This window comes from Lissotriton helveticus, chromosome 2_1, assembly GCF_964261635.1.
Source record: "Lissotriton helveticus chromosome 2_1, aLisHel1.1, whole genome shotgun sequence".
NCBI classification, from domain to species: Eukaryota; Metazoa; Chordata; class Amphibia; order Caudata; family Salamandridae; genus Lissotriton; species Lissotriton helveticus.
The window spans coordinates 780,458,409-780,479,449 of NC_136059.1; the positions used below are offsets into that span (position 1 = coordinate 780,458,409).

The 21,041-nt window shown below is 48.7% G+C and overlaps 1 protein-coding gene across 1 annotated transcript in view; it reads left to right on the forward strand.

Annotated features, from left to right (window-relative positions):
- The first annotated feature begins 1,403 nt into the window (after positions 1-1,403).
- WDR36 (WD repeat domain 36) overlaps positions 1,404-21,041 on the forward strand; it is a 433,115-nt gene continuing 413,477 nt past the window's right edge. The window contains exon 1 of the mRNA XM_078675494.1: positions 1,404-1,689. Within this exon, the coding sequence (XP_078531620.1) occupies positions 1,501-1,689 (189 nt within the window). The 5' untranslated portion in view covers positions 1,404-1,500. The remainder of the gene's footprint in view (positions 1,690-21,041) is intronic.

Here is a 21,041-nt window from a genome sequence, read left to right on the forward strand (position 1 = left end):
TCAGGAAGAGCCTCAAGATCTGGCTTTTCGAATGACTGGAGCTGCCCAAATGCCCCCCCCCCACAGTGCTTTGAGACCCTCATGGGTGGGTAGTGCACTCTATAAATCACTGATTGATTGATTGATTGATAGGCCAACAGAGTGTGTGTTTGAGTGCTATCAGGAGGTCCTGCCATTGGTTGGACTGTCGGTAACTCTTACGGGTAATGAAACGAGCAGTGCTGCCTTCTTTAATATACACAGAATCCCTGAGATCAAATTTGTTTGGCTTCACCTCTGAGAGCTACTTTGAGGGTGCTGGTGAGCTACCAGTAGCTCCCGAGCTACTGGTTGGAGATGCCTGATTTAGGCATTACTGCCTTCATTACAGTTAGGCACTGCTCCTGAGAGGATACAAATACTAAGAAGGTGGGAGATAAACAAAGAAGTGACCAGTAGCGACTAAGCATTTTTGAAGGACAAACAAAAGAAGGAATGGTAATGCATTTGCTATATTTAATACCACTGAGGAGAATACAGCAGGTCTCGCTCGAAAACAGTCCATGCACTGACTAGGCTCGACCTAAAAATCAGTAGTGGAGGAGCCCTTCACCCATGAACCACAAAACTTGAAAACTCTGCTCATATTGTCATCGATATCAAAAATTGTCAGTTGCTCTGAGGTCCACATATGGTAAATTGTCCTCGCTTCAAAAAATGCTGAAAAATGTAGACCTCTGCAATCATCTTTCGAAAACGGTGACTACCGACTAAATCGAGAGTGTGGCATATTTTCCCCGTTAATTTGTGGGACTAGTTTGCTTATTTTCGTACTGACGGTCAGTTAATTTGGGCCTTAAAATCCCCCCCGTCACCCACGAATGTCGCTCCCCTACTATCTGTCACTTGGGCTCATGGACACAAATGGAATTCAAATGTTGGCAACTGGTGAAAACAGTTAGCATGCTGCATATTTCAGCCGTAGCTATATTACGTGGAGAGACGCAGTGAAGGAAATGGAATAGGACTAGGAGTTGAGAACCGAACGCATGCGCGCAAGCTCTCTGGAGTCCTCTATCGCTTCTGCAGCAAAAGAGAAGCGGCCATCTTGAAAAATAATTAACTTGTTTTGGGGCAGTTGCATAGTCTAATAACAAGAACTCAAACATTTTAGCAAAGAATAGTGCCGCTAAAGGGGAGGACTATTTACTTTTTTTCTTTCTAAGTATACCAACAAAGATTTTAATCTGAACGTTATATTGAACAAGTGTGCTTAGTTTGTCCCATCAACCAAGTGTCCAATAAATATACACTTATGATTTAAAAAAATCGATTCTTGAACATGCTTGTATACAGAAGTTTGACAAAAGGACGAATAGGTGCTATCGCAGTATGTCCAGCTGCTTCGTGCATTGAGTCCTCTTTCTATAGCTAAAACGTGTGTTGCTTTCCGTCAGTGCGAGGAGCATCTTGCACTCGCCGGTCTTCTCCTTTAGCTGTTAGTTAAGATTGCCAGCTGGAATGGCAGAGTCGGACGAAAGTATACCTCTCCAGCAGGAAAAGACCACGAGCCGCGGCAGCACTATCTTCCAAGGATTCCGTGCTCTTGGGCTCTACTCAAATCACCTGCCACATGTATTGCGCTACCACCGTAAACATCGCGAATTCTACCTGGTGACCAGCGTCGGACGAGCCTTCCACACCTTCAATGTGAGTGATCAGTGGGTGTCTGTTTGGTGCGAGGCAGGGCAGAGTGAGAAAAGTGGAAACTTGTGTATATATCAACTGTTGGATGCCATGACAATTTTTTACACCCCCATAAAATCTGTGTGTCTAAACTTTTTTCTTTGTGAAATGAAAATCTGTTTTTTGGGTTTACATAATATCGTTTTGCAGCTGGTATCTACCAGCTCAATGCATACAGTCCATTGATTGCTAAAGGCGTCCATAAATAACTGTTCTCTGTGAGCTCTTCTCATATCTGATCAGGCTTAATTTTTTTCTTCACAAAGTCAACATTCGGAACGGTTTCCTTTACAGTATATAGTTGTTCAAGGCTATACTTGTTCTGCTTTTTTTTTTAGGTCGAGCTAGACAGTGCATGCACTGTCTCTTTGAGACCTGCTGTGATCAGTATGTGTGCTTCAAGTCCATCCCCTTTTTTGCCAGTGCTTTTCATTTGTATATGTCAGATTCCTTTTAAAAGCCTTGCTTGCTAGTGGTCAGTTCTGCTTCCTTGTCCTTCCTTTCTGTCTTTTGTTCCTCCCACAGAGCAGGGACTTAGTACTGTCTCATTCCCCTATGGCTCTTTATATGTTCTCGAGGGATTTTTTTTTTATTGGTTTCCTGCTCTGTTACTGTGTTTCTGTGTTTAGCGTCAGGGCCCTAGCTGCTTTTGTTCAACTATAGCATTCTTCCTCCCACCTCCTCTTAATGCCACTGTTGAATTACTGCTACCTTTTTGAGTGCTTCCTAGCCCGCTGTGGCTCCTCTTTATTTTAAAAGTTTTGTATAGCGCTAGCTAGGCCAGTAGGTAACAGAGCACTTCACATACACCATTGAGAAAAAAACAGAAGGGCCTTACATTACCTAGAAGGCTACACTTGCTTGTATTTTTTTTAATAAGATTTTGCACTTTTCAATCTCCACCGTCATTTGGGCTTTTTTCTAGTAGCATATTTGCTTATTTATTTATTTATAAAGTTGGATATAGTGTGAACATGACCCTAGAGGGTATCCGAGCACATTACATTTAGGATTGTTGCTTTACAAGTTACATCAGATACAAGAGCATAGTAAGGTACAGTGCACATAAACAATGTTTCAATAATTCGTCGGAGGGAGGGGAGGAAGGAGTAATAGCGTGGAGATGAGGAGGAACTATGCCCAATGTCCTGCTGGGTAGGTGACGGTCGAGGGGGAAACCATGGCCAATCTACTCATTAGCTGTCAAGCAGCTCCACCGGTCATCAGCCATGTTGCTCAGGTCTCAGAGTTCAGGAACATCCAGATTTTAGTTTATTTGATTTGTGACGGTTATATAGCGCTATCTAGACCCGGAGGTATCAGAGCGCTTAACCAGGGCAACGTTGCATTAGAAGGTACATTATAAAGCGATGGCTAGACCCGTAGGTATCGGAGCACTATAACAAAGGAACATTGCGGTAAAAATTACATCAGTTGCAATAACGTAATAATGTACAGTAAACAAAACAACGAGGTTGAGAGAATTCCTAGGAAAGGAGGGGAGGAAGGAGCCATAGCAGGGAGACGAGGAAGAACTGTCCAATGTCCGGCTGGGTAGGTGATGAACGAGGGGGAAACCAGGGCCAATCTCCTCATTAGTTGTCTAGCAACTCCATCGAGCATCAGCCATGTTGCTCAGGTCTCAACATTCGGGAAAAACAGTTTAGAATAGATGCATAGGCTACGGGGATAGAAATAAGAGAAGAAGGTGGGGGGAGGGCACAGAAACAAGCCAGAGAGGGAGCTGAAGACACAGCGGGGAGACAAGGTGAACTACGTCCAATGTCCGGCTGGGTAGGTGATGGTCAAGGGGGTGAAGCTGGGGCCAATCTCCTCTACAGCTATCCAACAGCTCCACCGGGCATCAGCCATATTGCTCAGGTCTCAGTGGTAGGGAAAAACAAGAATAATAATTTTGGAGTAGGTATATTAGCTACAGTTGCATAGACAGCAGGAAGACAGGGAGAAACAGTGTCCAAAGTCCGGCTGGGTAGGTGACGGCCAAGGGGGTGAACCAGGGCTGATCTCCTCTATAGCTGTCTAGGTAGCACCACCGGGCTTCGGCCATATTGCTCAGTCTCCAAGCACAGTTTCTTTTTAAAAGTCTCTCAACGTTGCCATTGGGCCATCTCAGGTAAGCGCCATTTGAGTATATTGTTCCCCTTCGTCATGTGCTGGGCCCTAATTGGCTGACGCGATGTCAATTTTCGACCTTGTTGTATACTTTTTGGTATCGTAAGGGTTGCTGAGCGTATCTGTCTAGCTAAGTGCGCAGCTCTCATTTCAACCTGTGTAAAATGGACGCAGGTGGAGTCTTGCTGGTGGGTTGTTGTGCAATCGTGGCAAAGCTTCCTGGAACCAGATAAGTAGTCACTATTATGCTGTCAGGCAATTGCAAAAGCTTGATCCTCTCAGGGATGGTGGAATTGTGAGGGCTTCCCTTGATAGTGGCAAAGCAATAGTGAGGGCCGCTTGTGCAAGGGGATGTTAGGTCAGCGTGAGGGGGGACGAACTACTGGAACGCAAACTAGACGACGAGCCGCCATCTTCGGGTCAGGCAACATGCTGCTGGTTGAGTGAGGTAAACTGCTGCATCAATCTAGATTAAGTTAATGAAATCGTACAGTGGGGCACCGTACCTGCTGGCAGATCTTAGTGGGTCACCGCAGACGGTTTGCAGCTGATTTGGTGTAAAACTGCTTACCACTCACAATTCGGCCGCCATCTTAGGGTCAGGCGACTATTATTAAATGATCGTCGCAAGGCAAGAACACTGATCATAGTAACAATAGTTATTTTGCATTGTCATGAAATACGGCAGGTAAAAAAACCTTAGAAAACTGGCTCTCAAGGAGGGCAATCCGGTTGTTTATTCTGTACCTTCAGAGCAGATTTAATTGAGGTCGCTCTTTATCCGCCATTTTGAAGCTTTGCGTTTCTTTTTTTTTTTTTTTTTTGAAAGACCTTTATTGTGGCAATAGGAGTGGTACACAGCTCGTGTGCCTACAACCTGTAGTATACAGGCCGGCAGCGCTTTCAAAGAGTGTCAAGGCAAGCAGTATAATTCTATCAGTGGAGAACTTAGGGAACACAGCATGTCGCCTACAACCCAACAGGGCCGGCCGCGTGGAAACGTATCACAAGCAGGTAGGACTATCGGCCATAGCTATTTCAATAGTGTAGAGAGAATAAACAGGTAACCTATGAGGTCTCATTTTACAATAACTCCTAAAACTTAACAACAACTCGGGGATCAGTGTAGCCCTCCCATGCATCAACAGTCCCACCACACGCAGTATTAGGTGAAGAGTATCAATCAGCACGTAGTGTCCCTGCGATGTAAGACTTGCAGGTGTTCAAGCCAACGTGGGTGAGTGCCTGCCGGTGTCGGGCGAGGAGGTGAGAGTAATGGGGGAGGGAGGCTCTAACGTGGATTGCGGTATGGTGTATGAAAACATCCAATATGTAGTGTCATACATCAGTTAGATGGCTACTGGGAAGTGGTGAATGAGTGGGGAGTGATAGACGAAAAGCGAAGGAATGTGTCGGCTAGGGTCCTCGGTGGTTAGTAGAGTGTAGCTATCCTACATTGTGGACGGTAGTCTTGTAAGGGCAAAGCAACGGTGTGAGGGCGCGTCTAGAGTGTTGGGTTACAGATAGAGGCGCACCTTGTATACGAACCTGTATAAGGCTGTTCTTGTTGTGGTGCATTGTTTGTCGTATGTTCAGGCATTACGCATGTGTCCAATTCTGGGTCAGCCTCGGTCTGGTGTTTGAGCAGGTACGCTGTGAACGGGCCCCAGAGGTCCTTAGGACGTGATGTGTGTGGTAACAGTTCTGCATAATTATGTAATTGATCCTGCCAGGTGGACATAGAGGTTAGCCAGATTTTAAACTTGGGGGCGCGGCCGCGGTCCCATCTGCAGGCAAGTTGTCGTTTCGCCAAGAGAAGCCCCAGAGCAAACAATTTTCGATTGTTCTTCAGCTCGGGGGGAGTGAGTCCTAGCAAGGCGATTCTCGGACACGGTGGTATTGTAGTATCCACAATGTCCGACATGGCTTCAAACACCTCCATCCAGTAGGAAGCAACTGGGGAGCAGGTCCACGCCAGGTGCATGAAGTGGGCCCCCGAGTGGTTACAGCGGAGGCATCTGTCGTCCTCGCGTAAGCCAAAGCGGTGTAGTTTAGCAGGAGTGTGATAGAGGCGGTGAAGGAATTTAAAGTGCAGTATTCTGAGGCGGGCATTGCCTGTCACTGAGTTGGTATGGGAGCAGCTCAATTCCCACTGGTCATCCGTAAGTGGTACGTCCAGGTCGCCATCCCATTCGGCGCGTGCTCGAAGGGTAGGAGGCGTTGCGGCCGAGTACGTATACTTGTATAACATAGAGACGACATGATTCGGGGCTGTAGTCTGGAGTAGGGCATGTAACGGTGCTATAATTTTGGGCTCGTTCGGGAAGTCGGGAGAGACTGCCTTAACGCCGTGCCGCAGTCGTGCGTACAGGAAAGTGTCCATGGTAGTGGGGGCCTGATCTCCGAATAGATGGGCAGCGGACCGGAATTTCCCTTCCATATACAGATCACCCCATGTATGAAGTGCTAGTCTGGTAAGCATTTTGCGACCTAGTTCCTCGCAGGCGATGCTCAGCCTGGGGTCGTGAGCGATAGGCATAAGCGGGGAGTAAAGGAAGGAAATGTTCGCCCGGGTCGAAATCCTATGCCAGGCCAAAACAGTACAATCCACGGTGGTGGGGTCACGCTCGGTCGCTCGGGGTTCCGTGTAGAGATATCCTGATGGCATAGCAGGCCTCATATACCCATCCTCCACGGCTAGATGTGCCATGAAGGGCGGAGGTCGGAGCCAGTAGGCCGCGAAATGAGCCTGTGCACAATCAAAATAGAGGCTGAAGTTAGGGACCTCAAACCCGCCTTGATGGTAGGGCAGTTTCAGCGTCGAAAGCGCCAACCTGGCCTGTTTACCGCCCCAGATCAATCTGGACAGTTGAGAATCTAGTGAGCGGAAGAAATGCGACCCAGGGCTGTACGGGATGTTCGTGAATAGGTACAATAGTTTGGGGAGGATGATCATTTTGATCAGGGAGATACGCCCCGCCATGGAGAGTGGGAGATGAATCCACTTAGTGATAGTGTCCGTTAATTTGTCCAGGACGGTGCCATAATTCGCCCTAATGAGGGTTTCGCGGCTTCTGGTGATAGTTATGCCCAGGTACTTTATCTCGTCTCCCTCCCACACCAGGGGGTAATCGAGAGCGAACTGCGTGGTTCTATCTGTAAGGGGGAATAAGGCTGATTTTGACCAGTTGATTTGGACTCCAGCGATAGCTCCGAATTTAGTGATCTCCCGTAGGAGAGGGTTCAGATTGTCTTTCGGCTTATGGACATATAGGGTCATGTCGTCAGCATAGAGCGAGACGAGTAGCTGCCTTTCAGGGTAATTCAAAGATCGCTGGTTGTGGTGTTGTCGGAGTTTGGCGGCAAGGGGTTCGATAGCAATCGCAAAGAGGACTGGGGATAAAGGGCATCCCTGCCGGGTGCCTCTTTGTATTTCAAAGATGTCAGATCTAGAACCATTCAGCAGGACCGCCGCGTGAGGTTTATTATAGAGAAGCTTAATCCAGGCTATAAAACTGTAGGGAGTACCCATGCGCTCCAGTAATGCAAACAAGTAATCCCATTCCAGGGAGTCAAAAGCTTTGGTAGCATCTAGGAAAACTGCCGCGGCTTCACATCTGGGAGTGATGTCTTGTAAGATTGTCTGTAGCGTGCGTAAATTATGAGATGTAGCACGATTCGGGACAAATCCCGCCTGATCCGGGAGGACCAAACGCTCCATAAGGAGGTTGAGGCGGGTAGCCAATACTTTAGCCAATATCTTAACGTCTGTGTTTAGTAGGGAGAGGGGTCTATACGAATCGCAGCGCTCGGGGGGGTTTGCCTGGTTTCAATAGGGAGGTGATAAGGGCTTCTCTCATGCTGAATGGCAACGTGCCCTCCTCGAAGGCGGTGTAGTACACTTGTAACAGAATAGGAGCTAAAACGTGGATGTAGGCTTTGTAAAAATCTATAGGTAGGCCGTCCGAACCAGGGGCCTTGCCGGATTTTATACTCATTATAGCGTCTTTGACTTCGTCGAGTTCTAACGGATGGTGGAGGAATTGTTGTTGGGTCGGGCCCAGCCAGGCTATAGCCGTGTCTGCGAGATAGGAGCCTAGATCAAGTTCCTCTCGCCGATGTGAGGAGTAGAGCGTCTTGTAGTGGTTGGTCAGGACATCGAGTTGGCTGGGGAGGTCCCTATGTGGGGTGTCCTCCCCGTCCAACAGAGTAGTAATATAATTGTGATGTCTCAGTGGTCGAACGGTCGAGGCGAGCGCCCTACCCGGCCTGTCGCCCTCTCCGTACACTCGCGCTATGTATGGTTTCCCTAGAAAGTTGCATTCTTTCTCAGCTTCAATGGCGTACTCGTCAATCTTGCGTCGAAGTCGCACCCTAGCCGCGTTATCTTGCACGTTGTGAACCACCTCACGTTCCAGTGCCTTGATCTCAAGTTCAAGGCGTCGCAATGAGCCTCTAAGTGCTTTAAGGACCCCTCCACCCTTTGATAGGCACCACCCCCGGACAGTGACTTTAAATGCTTCCCAGACCGTGGCAACACTAGCGACAGAGTTGATGTTGCGGTCAAAAAAGTCAATAATGTCCTGTTCTAATTCCGCTTTAAAAGCGGTGTCAGTGAGGTGTGCGGGGTTCAACCGCCAGGATAGGTATGGGGAGATTAAAAGGGGGATGCGCAGGGAAAGGAGGACCGGAGAGTGGTCCGATAGAGTGCGTGCAAGGTGCAGGGATTTCACAATCCAAGGAGCCATGCCAGGAGTTAGGAAAATGTAGTCTAACCTGGCCCATGTGGAGTGCACTGCTGAGAAGTGTGTGCCCTGTTTCAGGGAGGGATTTAGGTGCCGCCAAGAGTCTATTAAGTGATGGTCGTCTACTATGCCCTGCAGGGTGCGCTGAGTGTGGGTGTAGTGCGTTGGTTGCGGATGCGACCTATCTAGCCCTGGCAGCAGAGCGGTGTTAAAGTCCCCTCCCAACACTACGCGAGCAATGTCTAGCGATTGGATCTTACCCCACATATTGAGAAGCGACTCTGGGTCATCAATATTGGGGCCATAGTAACAGGCAAAAAGGATACGATGAGTATGTAATGTGCCCCAGACCATACAGTACCTCCCTCCCGAATCCGCCTCCGTCCCCTCTGGAGTGAAGCCCAAGCCCTTCTTCACCAGTATAGCCACGCCTCTGGAGTAGGTAGAATAGGATGCAAATACCCTGTGAGTAGCCCATCTCGAGGCAAAGAGGGGAAGCCCAGTGGGGGGGAGGTGCGTTTCCTGCAGCAGGGCGACGGAGATTCCGTGTCTGTCTAGATAGCCCAATATCTGTCTTTTCTTTCTAGGGTCATTCAGCCCCCTAACATTCCACGACACCAGTTGAAAATCAAGTGCGGGGGGTCTAGCATTCATGTCTTCCATCTAACCCATGATAATAAATCATAGCCAGCATTTGCGACAAGCGCGATCAGACATTCAGAATGAAGATCAACAACCATAGCAATTCGTGAATTCGTCCCATCAACCTCTCCCCGTCCTCGGGACAATGCAGTATCGGTAGTATTAGAGCCAAGGTAAGACATAACCAATCCCAAACAATACAACCTTTTTCCACGCCAAGACCCAGTGTAATTTGTCATGCACGTTAGCCCAGATATCATGCAGGTGGTTGGGTCAACAGACACATTGGCGTGACATTCCCACCCACCCCCACCCACTACGGCATCCCAAACCTGCCGAGAAGAAGAATCCCACCCCCTCCCACAACATCCCCAGAAATAAAAAAAAAATAAGCATCAACAACCCACCTCCCAACCTTAGAAGGGTAGAGGTTTGCAGGGGAACACCCATTGGGGGTTTTGAACTAGGGGCACCAGACCAGCCTCCCACCTCCCTACTTTCACCCGCTCGGCGGGACGGAGGTGGGTGATCGAGCACATAGGTTAACATTTGACCAAAACACATAAGCATCATTACGAGCATCTCACCGGTACAAGTAACAGGCGCGTCGCCACTCACCCATGTCCAGCCTATCAAGGGGTTGGCAGTCCAAGATGCAATGGAGGGAGTAGGTCAAAAACTGCGGAGGCCCTCGACCATCTCATGTGAACTACATCCATAAAGGGTCAAGAAGTCAGTGGTGGCAGGAGTTGTAGGTGAAGTATCCATGAGGAGAGTCAGTCTTGTTGTGACAATGGGGATTGCGACCTGGAGCGCTGTCGTTCCTCATCTGCGCGGGGTCGTCCCTTCCGCAGCTGTTTCAAAAAATCCTCCACTTGCTGCGGGTTTTGAAAAAAATGCTGTTTTCCATGTAGGGACACTTTTAGTTTGGCAGGATACAGCATGGCGTAGGGGAGTTCCATAGTTTGAAGCTTCTTCTTGACCCCTGCAAATTTGCGCCTGGCTTCTTGAACCGACGGGGTAAAGTCGGGGAAGAAGGATAGGGTAGTGTTGCCATATTTTACTGGGCCCTGCTCTCTGGCACATCGTAGCACGGCATCACGGTCTCTATAATTTAAGAATCTTGCTATAACCGGTCTCGGTTGGGCTCCAGGGGGAGGTCGCGCGGCAAGTGACCTGTGCGCGCGTTCAACAATTAAGTGCGGGGAGAAGGCTTCCCTACCGAACAGTTCGACCACCAGATTTTCCATAAAGACCTCCATCTTCCCCACGTTCGTGGATTCCGCAAGGCCCACGACGCGGACGTTGTTGCGTCGGGACCTCGCCTCCAAATCCTCGTTTTTGTCTGCGATTATTTTGAGGAGTCTGTCCATTTGAGTAGCCTGTTTGGAACTAGTAGCAGCGCCGTCCTCCAAGGAAGATATTCTTTCCTCCGCCTCCTGGATACGCGTGTCGTGGCGCTCTAGTTTAGAGACTACGCTATCAATGCGGGAGTTAATAGCGTCCATTTTAGAGTCGATGGATGTAAGGCTCTGCTTCATGCCTAATAGGATGGTTTTCCAGTCTTCATCCCGCGGCTCCGGCGGCGGGGGGTTCCCATCCGCAATATCAGCTGAGTTGGGCGTGGGCGTTTTCTTGGCCTCGAAGGGGATCTTCGACTGCCTGGTGTCGGTACGGCCCATAGTGATCTTTGGGAGCGGCAGCGCTGTAGGGGAAGCAGCGTGAACCTGGGTGGAGAGTCCTGGGGGGTCGTAAGGTTCAGAGAATCACAGAGCACAGCAGCGTCAGTGGTACCCACCCACAGTAGCGACAGCGTCCGACCACCTCCCGCGTCGGCACTGGAAGGTTCAGGCACCGCCGCCGCGGTTCAGGTATGTTTATGCGGTCCCTTGAGCCTAGGGGGGAGGCAGAGATCAGTCTGGCAAGTGGGTAACGGCCCTCACAGTGAAGTCGAACAGAACCGGTGCAGTAGGCTGTAGGCCGCTGGTTGGGAGTCGTTGGGGCAGGACGCTGCAGGTAAGATGGCGGTTTGGCGCCAAGCAGAGCTGAGGCCTGGCGGGGCTTGGCGTCCCAGAGGAGGCGGTTGCACCAGCAAGCAGTGGGTCCTCTCACAGCAAGGAAGGAAGGCAGCTCCTCGGGCCTCTTAAGCAGTGGGGTCTTAGTGAGGGATGGGTGAGGCCGGACAGGCACGAGGCTCCAAGAAGCAGAGAGGGGACAAAGTTAATCTGGGTTTGACAGTCCCCGGCTGGAAGAGCAGCTCCGCCCCGTCCTCCAGGCCACGGATGCTTAGATGAGCAATCCCAGCAGGTAGTTAAACTAAGAGTCAGTCCGGTAGCCGGGGGAGGGGGGGGGAGGGGTCTCACTCACCACCGGGGCTCCGCCGGAGCAATGCAGGCACAGGCCGAAGGAACGCGGCAGGCAACAGGAGCCCCAGTCCCGGACCGGGAGGGGGAAGGCGGCCGGGCCCCCACCGCCCCGCAGCAGGGTCCAACGGTCCGCTTAGTCGTGTCCCGGAGCGGGCGGCAAGGGCAGCGGTCGCGATCCCAGTCAGGCCGCGTGGGACCCCGCAGCAGCTCGGCGAGGACCGCCGGCCCGCCCGGCCCACCGGCCAGTGGAGCCCTCGGAGCCCGTGGGCCCTCACCTCTCTCGGCAGCCGGGGGGGTCTCCTCAATAGCAGCGGGGACTCCCACAATCGCGGATCACCAGCACTTCGCTCTCGTGGTGGGGGAGGGGAGGGCCCCGCCCAGGCCCCGAAGCGGCGGTCTTTCCTGACGGTGTGGTCCGGCCGGGCAGCGAGCGCGGAGCAGCCCTGCAGTCCGTCCCCGGTTTTCAACTGGTAACTCGGCCGCTGGTTGGGCTATCGCGCCGCTCCCGGCACCGTTGTGTGCGGGGGAATGTCGCGGATGATTTGGTGTGCTTTTCCGATGGTACATGCAGGTCAGGATGGTCAGTCGGATAATGTGAGTACTCAATCGGGCGAGAGCCTCACGGCAGTGTGGCCATCTTGGTTTGGCGCCACCTAGCGCCCCCAGCTTTGCGTTTCTTTGTCCGATGGGAATGTGGTGGTGATTTAGCTTGATTCAGTACCTTTCATCAAGCTATGATAAACCCATTGCGGCAGCGCTCCAGGCGTCGGCGATGTGGAGGGATCGGGCCCAGAGCTCCAGCGGCAGCTCGAGTGGCGCCCCCAGGGGGGGACCTGGGCCTCTCCACTTCCAGGACCAAATGGTGTCTTTGTTACAGAGGAGGGAGGCCGGGTGGCGCATGCACAGATTCGGGGAGAGAACAGTCCCGCATGGTAGAAATTATATCCGGTGGTGCAAGTACAGTAGTTTCAATCCGCCTGGAGGTGGTGGGGTAGCCGATCATCCGAGTTGGAGTCGAGGACGATGGTTTGGGCTTCTTTTTAAGGCGGATTCGGTTTGTTTTTTGGGTATGGCCTGCAAGGGTTAATGTTCTGCCTCCTCTCTTTCCTAGATTTTCATTGGTTCCTGTGCAGGCCACTTCTCTTTTTCTTAAGTTCTTTTGGCAGCAGCACGTTTTCTTGCATCGGCCAATGCTTGTTTCCAGTGGCTTATAAGGTATTGGAGGACTTCCCATGAGGCCACTTAACTGCTTCGATGCGGCACACATTTCATAGCTGTGCGGGTGAATTCTACGTGTGCGTGAATCAGATGGCCCCCAGCCGTCCGACGCACACATCACGTCAGATGGCCGGGGGCCGGCCGATGCACGGAAGAGGCTAAACTAATTGTTTACATTTGGCAGAGGCTGCTTAAATTATTTGTTTATATTTAGCATGTCAAATTGAGCGATTAGCCCAGAATCGGATGTTTAGTCGACGTGGAGACTCAAACCCACTCCTCAGCTACAAAGCCTGGCTGCTCTAGCTATTACGCCATATGGTGTTCGTTCTCCGTAATGCTGCTTTTAGCAGATGTAGGCATTTTAACTTCGGGAGTGGATGATGGTCTTCAGTAATTGCCTTTTTAAAAACCGTGTGATTCACAGGATGTTAAGCTGCTCCGAGACTCGAACCGGATTGCCCAGCTCAAGAGTCAGCAGCTCTGGCCGTGAGGTCACTGGACTGTTGTCTGCACCATATATATTTCACAATGGCGGAAATCAAACTACTATTTCAGGCAGTGGAACAAGTGTTTCGGACATACCCAGCGCAAATTTCAGAGTGACCTGAGAGACTTCTACTGCCGTGTTAAGAGTCCAGGGGAGATACCTTTCTCTGTGTGAGGTTGAGAAGGCAATGTTTTAACACATAAGTAAGTCTGGCTATCGCACAGCAGAACTGACTTTTACTCGAATGTACTTAACTGGTAGGTATACAGGAATATGTATACCTACGAAATAAGCACGTTTGAGTAAAAGTCATTTCTGCTGTGCGATAGGCAGACTTACTTCTATGTTAACGTATTGCCTTCTCAACCTCACACAGAGAAAGGTATGGCAGTTCCACGGCCCGCCCACGCCCGGTATTATGACAGGCACTGTGACTGTCACCATGCTGTCAAGGATACTGGATGGAGCTGTACATCACAACAGACTTTGTCTGCTCCATTTGGTGTCGAACAGCCCTCACCCCCCAAGTCTCACTCCCGCAATTGTTAGAGGCTTGTTAAACCCTTCCGTGCTCATTACGAGCTGAGCTCGTCATGACACGCGCGGCGCTCACACGCGGGGCTAATTCCTCCCGCTGTGCTGAGCGTTCTTAAAACCGGGCGTGCTCGTCATGAGCACAGCACAACCGTGCAGCGTGACGAGCCGAGCTCGTCACGAGCACCGTGGCGCTGTGTGCACCCCCCCCCCCCCAGCGCTGCGGGGGAATTGGCCCCGCAGCGAAGGTGTTAAAAGGTAATTGCTCTCACCGACACCTTCGACCTTCTCTGGACATTAGAAGCCTCTATCATATGCAGTCTTAAGACCCAGAGGCGCACAAGAGAAGACGACAGAAATTGTAGAGCACATACAGTACAGTTTAGGAAAGGCCCCTTCACTCTCTCCAGAAAGAGGCCTTCAACAGTGCTTACGCCCCATCGTTCGCTAGATGAAAATTGCACCTTTTGACCGAGGATGGCAGAGAATGTGGTGGAGCAGGGCCCACCGTCTGCCAAGAGGCCCACGCTCAACTCGCCCACCCTGTCGGGTTCCAATAGCGATGGAACAGGTGAGGCAATATAGATACCTATTGCTTATCAGTACAGATAGAATTATTATTAATTTGCCATTAAATATTGCTCTTTCAACATCAGTGGGTGCTAACATTATTTTTTAGCTGTGGGACACTCATAGTGAGTTTGCCATTAAATATTGCTCTTTCAACATCAGTGGGTGCTAACATTATTTTTTAGCTGTGGGACACTCATAGTGAGTTTTTGTTAAACAGATAACGAGATCAGAGAGGCAGGCACAAAGGAACATTCTCACTAGTGCTCTGGTTAGATGGATCATGTTACCCTCGGGCCAATTAAGGCACTTCGAGAGCATGACGTGTCTTGTGAGGATATTTTGTGCACAGTGGTTGGAAAAATGAATATTTTAATAAACCAGTACTTCTGTAATATATATCATATTGGTTTTGGATTACACATAACAAGACCGCACCAAACACTTGTCTCTCCTGCCTCCGACATTTCATTTGGGTGTTTTTTTTCTTTTTCTATCTATCGTGATGTGACGGGCCAACTGCTGTTATATTCCATTATAACTGCTGTTACATTCAACTGCAACTGCTGTTACAATCAAGTACTATTTACACCCTTAAAGTGAAAATATATCTTCAGTGGTAAATTAACGAACGCACTCAAATGCACCATTGATCTCCCGGGTGCATGAATATTCCCTCTCGCGCACGTCCAAACCTCGTCCATCGGCAAGTTAAAGGGAAATGGCAATGTCATCATTTTGATATCTTGAGCAGTATGTCTTTTGAACAGCAATAGAGCTCTTATGCAAAAAAGTATCATATGTTCGCAGCCAATTTACAGGGAAGCAGCAGTAATATTTTATCATAGTTGAGGGCCCAGTACCGTCTTTCTATTAAACTTGCCCCTTCTTTATACCTGTCTTGGATTAATTTGTTGATTTCAAATGGAAACTCTGCCATCATGAGTGATGCATGACTTTCTAGGAAAGTCTCTGGCTGAACGACAATTATATTCTAGCCAGTTTCAGCCCATTACCAGCACTGGTCCTGGCAGAAGCTATAGGACTTCAGTAACTAATTCTAATATCATGTCTAATTTTAACTACAAACACCACTACAATACTACATACTGACTGTGATTTGTAATGCAGCACCACAAATAAACGACTCTGCTACTGTAATCATGCATCATGTTTATTTAAATATTGTACATGTAACTAGATAGGTGACATGGATCAAATTAGTTGGGACAATTTAACCTGTGCTGTTCCTTATAAGCTTTCACAGACTTCATGTGAGTGATTATGCAATAAGTGCTGAATATTTCTTTTACCTGGGACCAATCCTTCTGACCAATCTACATTTATGTAACATTACAAAATGTATATGCAAATAAAGATTTGCTCGCTAAGACAGAGCCTTTCATAATCCTTGGCCGTGTAGGCAGTTAATCAATTGTTGATCAACTACATTATGCTTCATAACATTGTAAGCATCAGGAACTCTAGCCAAAGCAATCTGGTACCTAAAAGATAACAAGCATTTGCGAGAAGCAAGGCTGGCAGTAATTGCGCCTCTTTTACTGCCAGCCTTGCTTCTCGTAAGCAAGAACTATTAGTACAAAGTGCGTGTTTACGCACCGCTTACAGGTTTTCAAAACACATAAATGAAAGGCATTGTCATTTACAGTGCCAATAGCTCAAACTCTCACAAAGGCGAGACCTATTGCATTGCAAATGCTTGTTTTATATTTGCACCACCCATTGCTTCTGTTATGGCTTCCTTTGGTCTATACTGCTATTTCTTGGTGACAGTACACTCGTTTATTTCCTCTTTCTTCTCTTATGACTCTTCTTTGATCTGAAAAGAACTATATTTAAATGTGTAGCATCCTTTGCGTTCTGCCCATGGCCACCATTCATTTGTTCTTTCTCATCAGAAATTTCAGCTGTCTTCCATGTCTGTTGTTTTCAGTCTTACAACAGTCACAATATTTAGTCATTCCTGACTTTCTTTGCTACTAGTTCCTAATTTCCACCCTTTGTCCTTATTGTCGACTTCTGTTTCTCTTTTCTTGTAAGACTTCACTGGCACCTCTACACTAAATATTCAGGTCTGCTAGTCTATTCTTTTGTTTACCCCCTACCTATCCCCCCTTGCCTCCCTTCAATGAACTTCCTTTCATTCGCATGCTCTTTCAGATGTGAAATACATTTGTTGTCAGGTCTCCAAAATGGCAGGATGATGGCTCCCATAAGCCTTCCTTAAGGTTCTCTGAAGCCCATGTGTTACTTCTGCTGTAGATTATTTACTTCAAATGCGTGACTTTGCAGCTAGTGGAGATTAATTTTCTGTTAACAACAGCCAAATGTATTTTTTTTCTTGCAATCATTTATTAATTTTTTCCAGAGAAGAGCAGTATAATCAGACTTGTTGGGTTTAACTCCATAATCTAGTCATCAACAAGTAGACTGGTATCCACGATAACTTAATACACATTCTTAGTCGATTTAATGAACAGAAAAGAGAAGTAATCAATTATTTTCTTTATCAACTGAAGGTAATGGTTCACAATTCCAGAAAGACACGTTAGTTGTTTGGAAACTCATACAAGCAACTCCTAGCAGCGCACTCCTTGTGAAATGGCTCAAACATCATTATGGAAAAAGATTTACATGTAACATCAGTAAAGATGCTTAGCATGCATTTCGGCACCATATCATGGGTTACTGCAAAACGCCTCAAATATTTGTGTTGTTGTTTAGTGGAATCAAGTTACTTTACTAGTAGTGGAAGTGACTGTTACTAATGACATCCTTTGGTGGCAGCTGCTGCTGCTGCTAATAAGGTGACTGAGATGCCTTCTCTAATAATATTTCAACAAGGGAGAACCAAGGAACACTGGGGGCCTGGGATAATACCTCTAACAAAGAACATTTTCAAAGCAATTTACGAAAACCAATTTCAAGAGACACAGTAGCGCAGTGCCGTGTGTTGACCATCTTAAAGATTAGCCAGAGGAGTAAAGAATTTGGGGCCTGATATACAGCTTACTTGGAGCCGGTATACCCTGCATACTAGGCACATACCCGTCGGCCACAAATAGGAAACTGCGCCTCATCAGTGAGGGAGATACAAGGCATGGGGGACCATGCGGTTCACACCCAAATATGGCATCCTCAAGGGGGGAAAAAGATCGATCACTTAAGGACATGCTGACCAAACATGCGTCAGGGTGGATGGGCAGGCACAGTCTAGCAGTCATCCCGGTCAAGAGATCACAGAAGAGACAGTCACTCGCTCCTTCCTAGATGCTCTGTTTTCTATGCTGCGTGAAGATCTGCAAACCCTCCGAGGGGAGCTGTCCACCGAAATGAAAGAAATCCGACACGATGTACACTCACTTGGGGAACATGTGGCAATCTTGAAAGACCAGGAACATAACACAAAAAGTAAGTGGAGCAGCTACAGCAGGAGGTGATTAGCCTACGAGAGCAACAAATAGAGCTTCAAGCCCACGCTGAAGACTTCGAGAATCGCTCACGGCTCAATAACACCCGCATCAAGGGTGACCCGACTCAAGCGGAGAGCTCTGATATGACCAAATACTGGAGGGATCCCTTCAGCTACATCTTAGAGGGCACCCGAGAAACTGAGATAAAATCGATCGGGCCCATAGAGTGGGCCTCCTGTGGCGATCTGCAGCCACTACTCTGGACATCCTGGCCTATCTCCTGGATTTCCAGCTAAATGAACTGATTCTATGTAAGGCCTCAGAGAGGCATCCTCTGACGTTCCGAGGCCACACTCCCTCTTTCTACCAAGATCTGGTCATGATCACTCTCCAGAAAAGGAGAGCATTCCGCCCGGCCACCTCACACCTGTGGAATCTGGGGATCCCTTACTAATGGGGCCATCCCTTTCGCCTGATTTTCAGATGAGAAGGCGAATTACATCAGCTTAGTTCGCTCCAGGAAACATGCCTGTTGGACTTGGCCCTTTGTGCAGGGTCATCCCTGAACTTTTTGCCTTCCTCCTGTATTTTGTCTGACCTGTTTTTGTTGGTTTTATGACTCTGGGCACTTTACCACTGCTGATCAGTGCTAAAGTGCATATGCTCTCCCTATTGTAAATTGATGTGTGGATTAGTGACTCCATGATTGGCTTAGTTGACTTACTGTCAGACCCCAGTACAGTGCGCTGCGGGTGTCCAGGGCTAGTAAATCAAATGCTGCTGGTGGGCTTGCAGCACTGGTTGTGCCACCCACAGAAACAGCCTGTAAAATGTGTCTCTGGTCTGCCATTGCAGAGCCTGTGTGCAATCCGGTACTGTAATGTTGCCTGGGCAAGTGCACCCACTCGCCAGTCCCTAAACCTTCCCTTTTCTGCATATTAGTCACCCCTATGGTAGTCCCAAGGGCTGGGTGCATTGTAGGTAAAAGGTAGGACATGACCTGGTGTGTGTGGCATGTCCTAATAGTGAATTAAAGCCATTTTTGTTTTTCACTATGGCTACCTGTTCCCCATAGGCCAGAATGGGTAGTTTGATTATAACACCTTATAATCCTTACTGACTCAGGGAACTAGGTAGAAATTCGAGTTTAGTATGCCTGAACTCAGAATGATAAAATACATCTTATATTGAAGTTGGTTTTTAACATTCTGTGATTCAAAATACCACTTTTAGTAAGTATGTATTTTCTTGCCTAACTATCGAAGCCTGCCTCTGCTAGGTTGTGTATTCCTTGTCTGGAGTTTGAGTGACAGGGACTGGGGGATTCCAGGAGAGAGGGTGAGTCAGAACAGTGCTGAATAGAGATTTCTGCATGTAGATGGGTGGGAGGAGTTGCACCTGGGACCTGAATAGGGCTCGGCCTGCCTTCCACAATGCTGGCTCCACCTCCTGTGGTGCGTCTGATGTCCCTGGCCCACACTGTCAAAGGGAAGAAGGAGTCTTGTCAACAAAGTGCTCCAGGACTGACCAGAACTGGTTTGGACTAGGTACAGACACTCTCTGCCTCCAGAGACAAAGGATTTTGGTGTAACATAAAAGGTGTATTTGTAAAGGGCACGATTACCCGAAGGTGTCCTGTCACTGAATAACAGATGTTTATTGTTACCCAACTCAATGGTACTCATTTTATCGACACCAAATGGATAAAAGGCTGAGTAGACCCTCCAGGATTTGAACCTGTGACCATCAGGTCGAACACAGGCCCCTGCAGTGGCTGCTTTAGACCACTGAGCCACCAGACCCGGCTAAAAAAGGGGACCCAGACCCCAGAGAATTAGATCACTTTTGGGAAACAAGAAGAACCTTTGCTGAGGAGAGGAACCAGAGAAACTGAGGAGGATACTGTCCCTAAGCTGAGTGGTGTTTGGGGGATTGGCCTGCAGTGGTTGCCTGACTGCCAAAGAAAGGAGAAAGGACTTTGTGCTACTTTCAAATCAACTTGTAAAGGATCTCCAAGGGCTTGAGATAGAGCTTGCCTCCTGCTGAAGTCTCAGGGACAACAGACTTCACCAACCAGTTCCCCAGCCTTCCCTTGCTGGGTATTGAAGTGCCTACTGTTGAGCTGGGCCTTCTGAGAGACTGCGTGTCGCTGGGAGCTGGAAGCACGACTCAAGACAAAGAAGCGTGTTGCCGCCTCAGCCGTTGTCGCCGCATCACCAGAGAAGAGTGTCGCCGTCGCAGCAGATGCCGTCGCATCACCAGAGAAGCGTACCGCTGCTGCTGCCGCCATCGCATCACCCGAAGCGCCTTCCATCACCGGAGCAGAGTGTCGCCGTCGCAGCAGACTCCGTTGCATCACCAGAGAAGATTGTCGCAGGGCCTGTCGGGGTTCAGAAGAATCGCTGAGTTGCCGCACATGGCCATCGGGCGTGCACGCATCGTTGTTGCATCAAGAAGAAGACCCCATTTTGTTTCATTACACCGGATCTTCATCGCATCACGGCGCTGCTGGTCGCATCGGCACGGAAGCGCAGTAAGAAACCAACGCATCACCTCCCCACGCGGAGAAGAACCAACACATCCCCTACGCAACAGTAGGGACCCTATCATCATCGTTCTTGCGTGTAAGGAACCAACGCATCACCTTCCCTGCAACACTTTCGTTCTATAGCGTTACACATCCAAAGGTACATTGACCGTAAAGTGTCGCATTTTACATCTAAAGAGAACCAAGCTATTTCTACTATTTTTGAAGTACAGTATTGTGAATTTTTGTCGTATGTGGTCTTGTGTTAAGTCTATATAAAAATACTTATTTTTATAATACAACCTGTGTGGTGTCCATCTGTAGTGTTGTCACTGTATTACTGTATGTGTTCACAAATGCTTTACACACTGCCTCTGAGATAAGCCTGTCTGCTCGTGCCAAGCTACCATGGGGGTGAACATGGGTTATTTTAGGAGTGTACCCCCTTACCCTGACTAGATGCAAGTGTCCCTACTTGGTCAAATGTATCTACCTCTGCCAACTAGAGACCCCCCAAATCGAACAGTGCAGCATCCTGGGAATTGAGGACTCCATGGACAAAGAGGCAGAGATAGAAGAACCCCGGAGAGAGGTTGACGCATATAGGAAGAGAATCCAGAGGGGGTATTGAAAGGGGCCAGGTACACTTGAGACAAG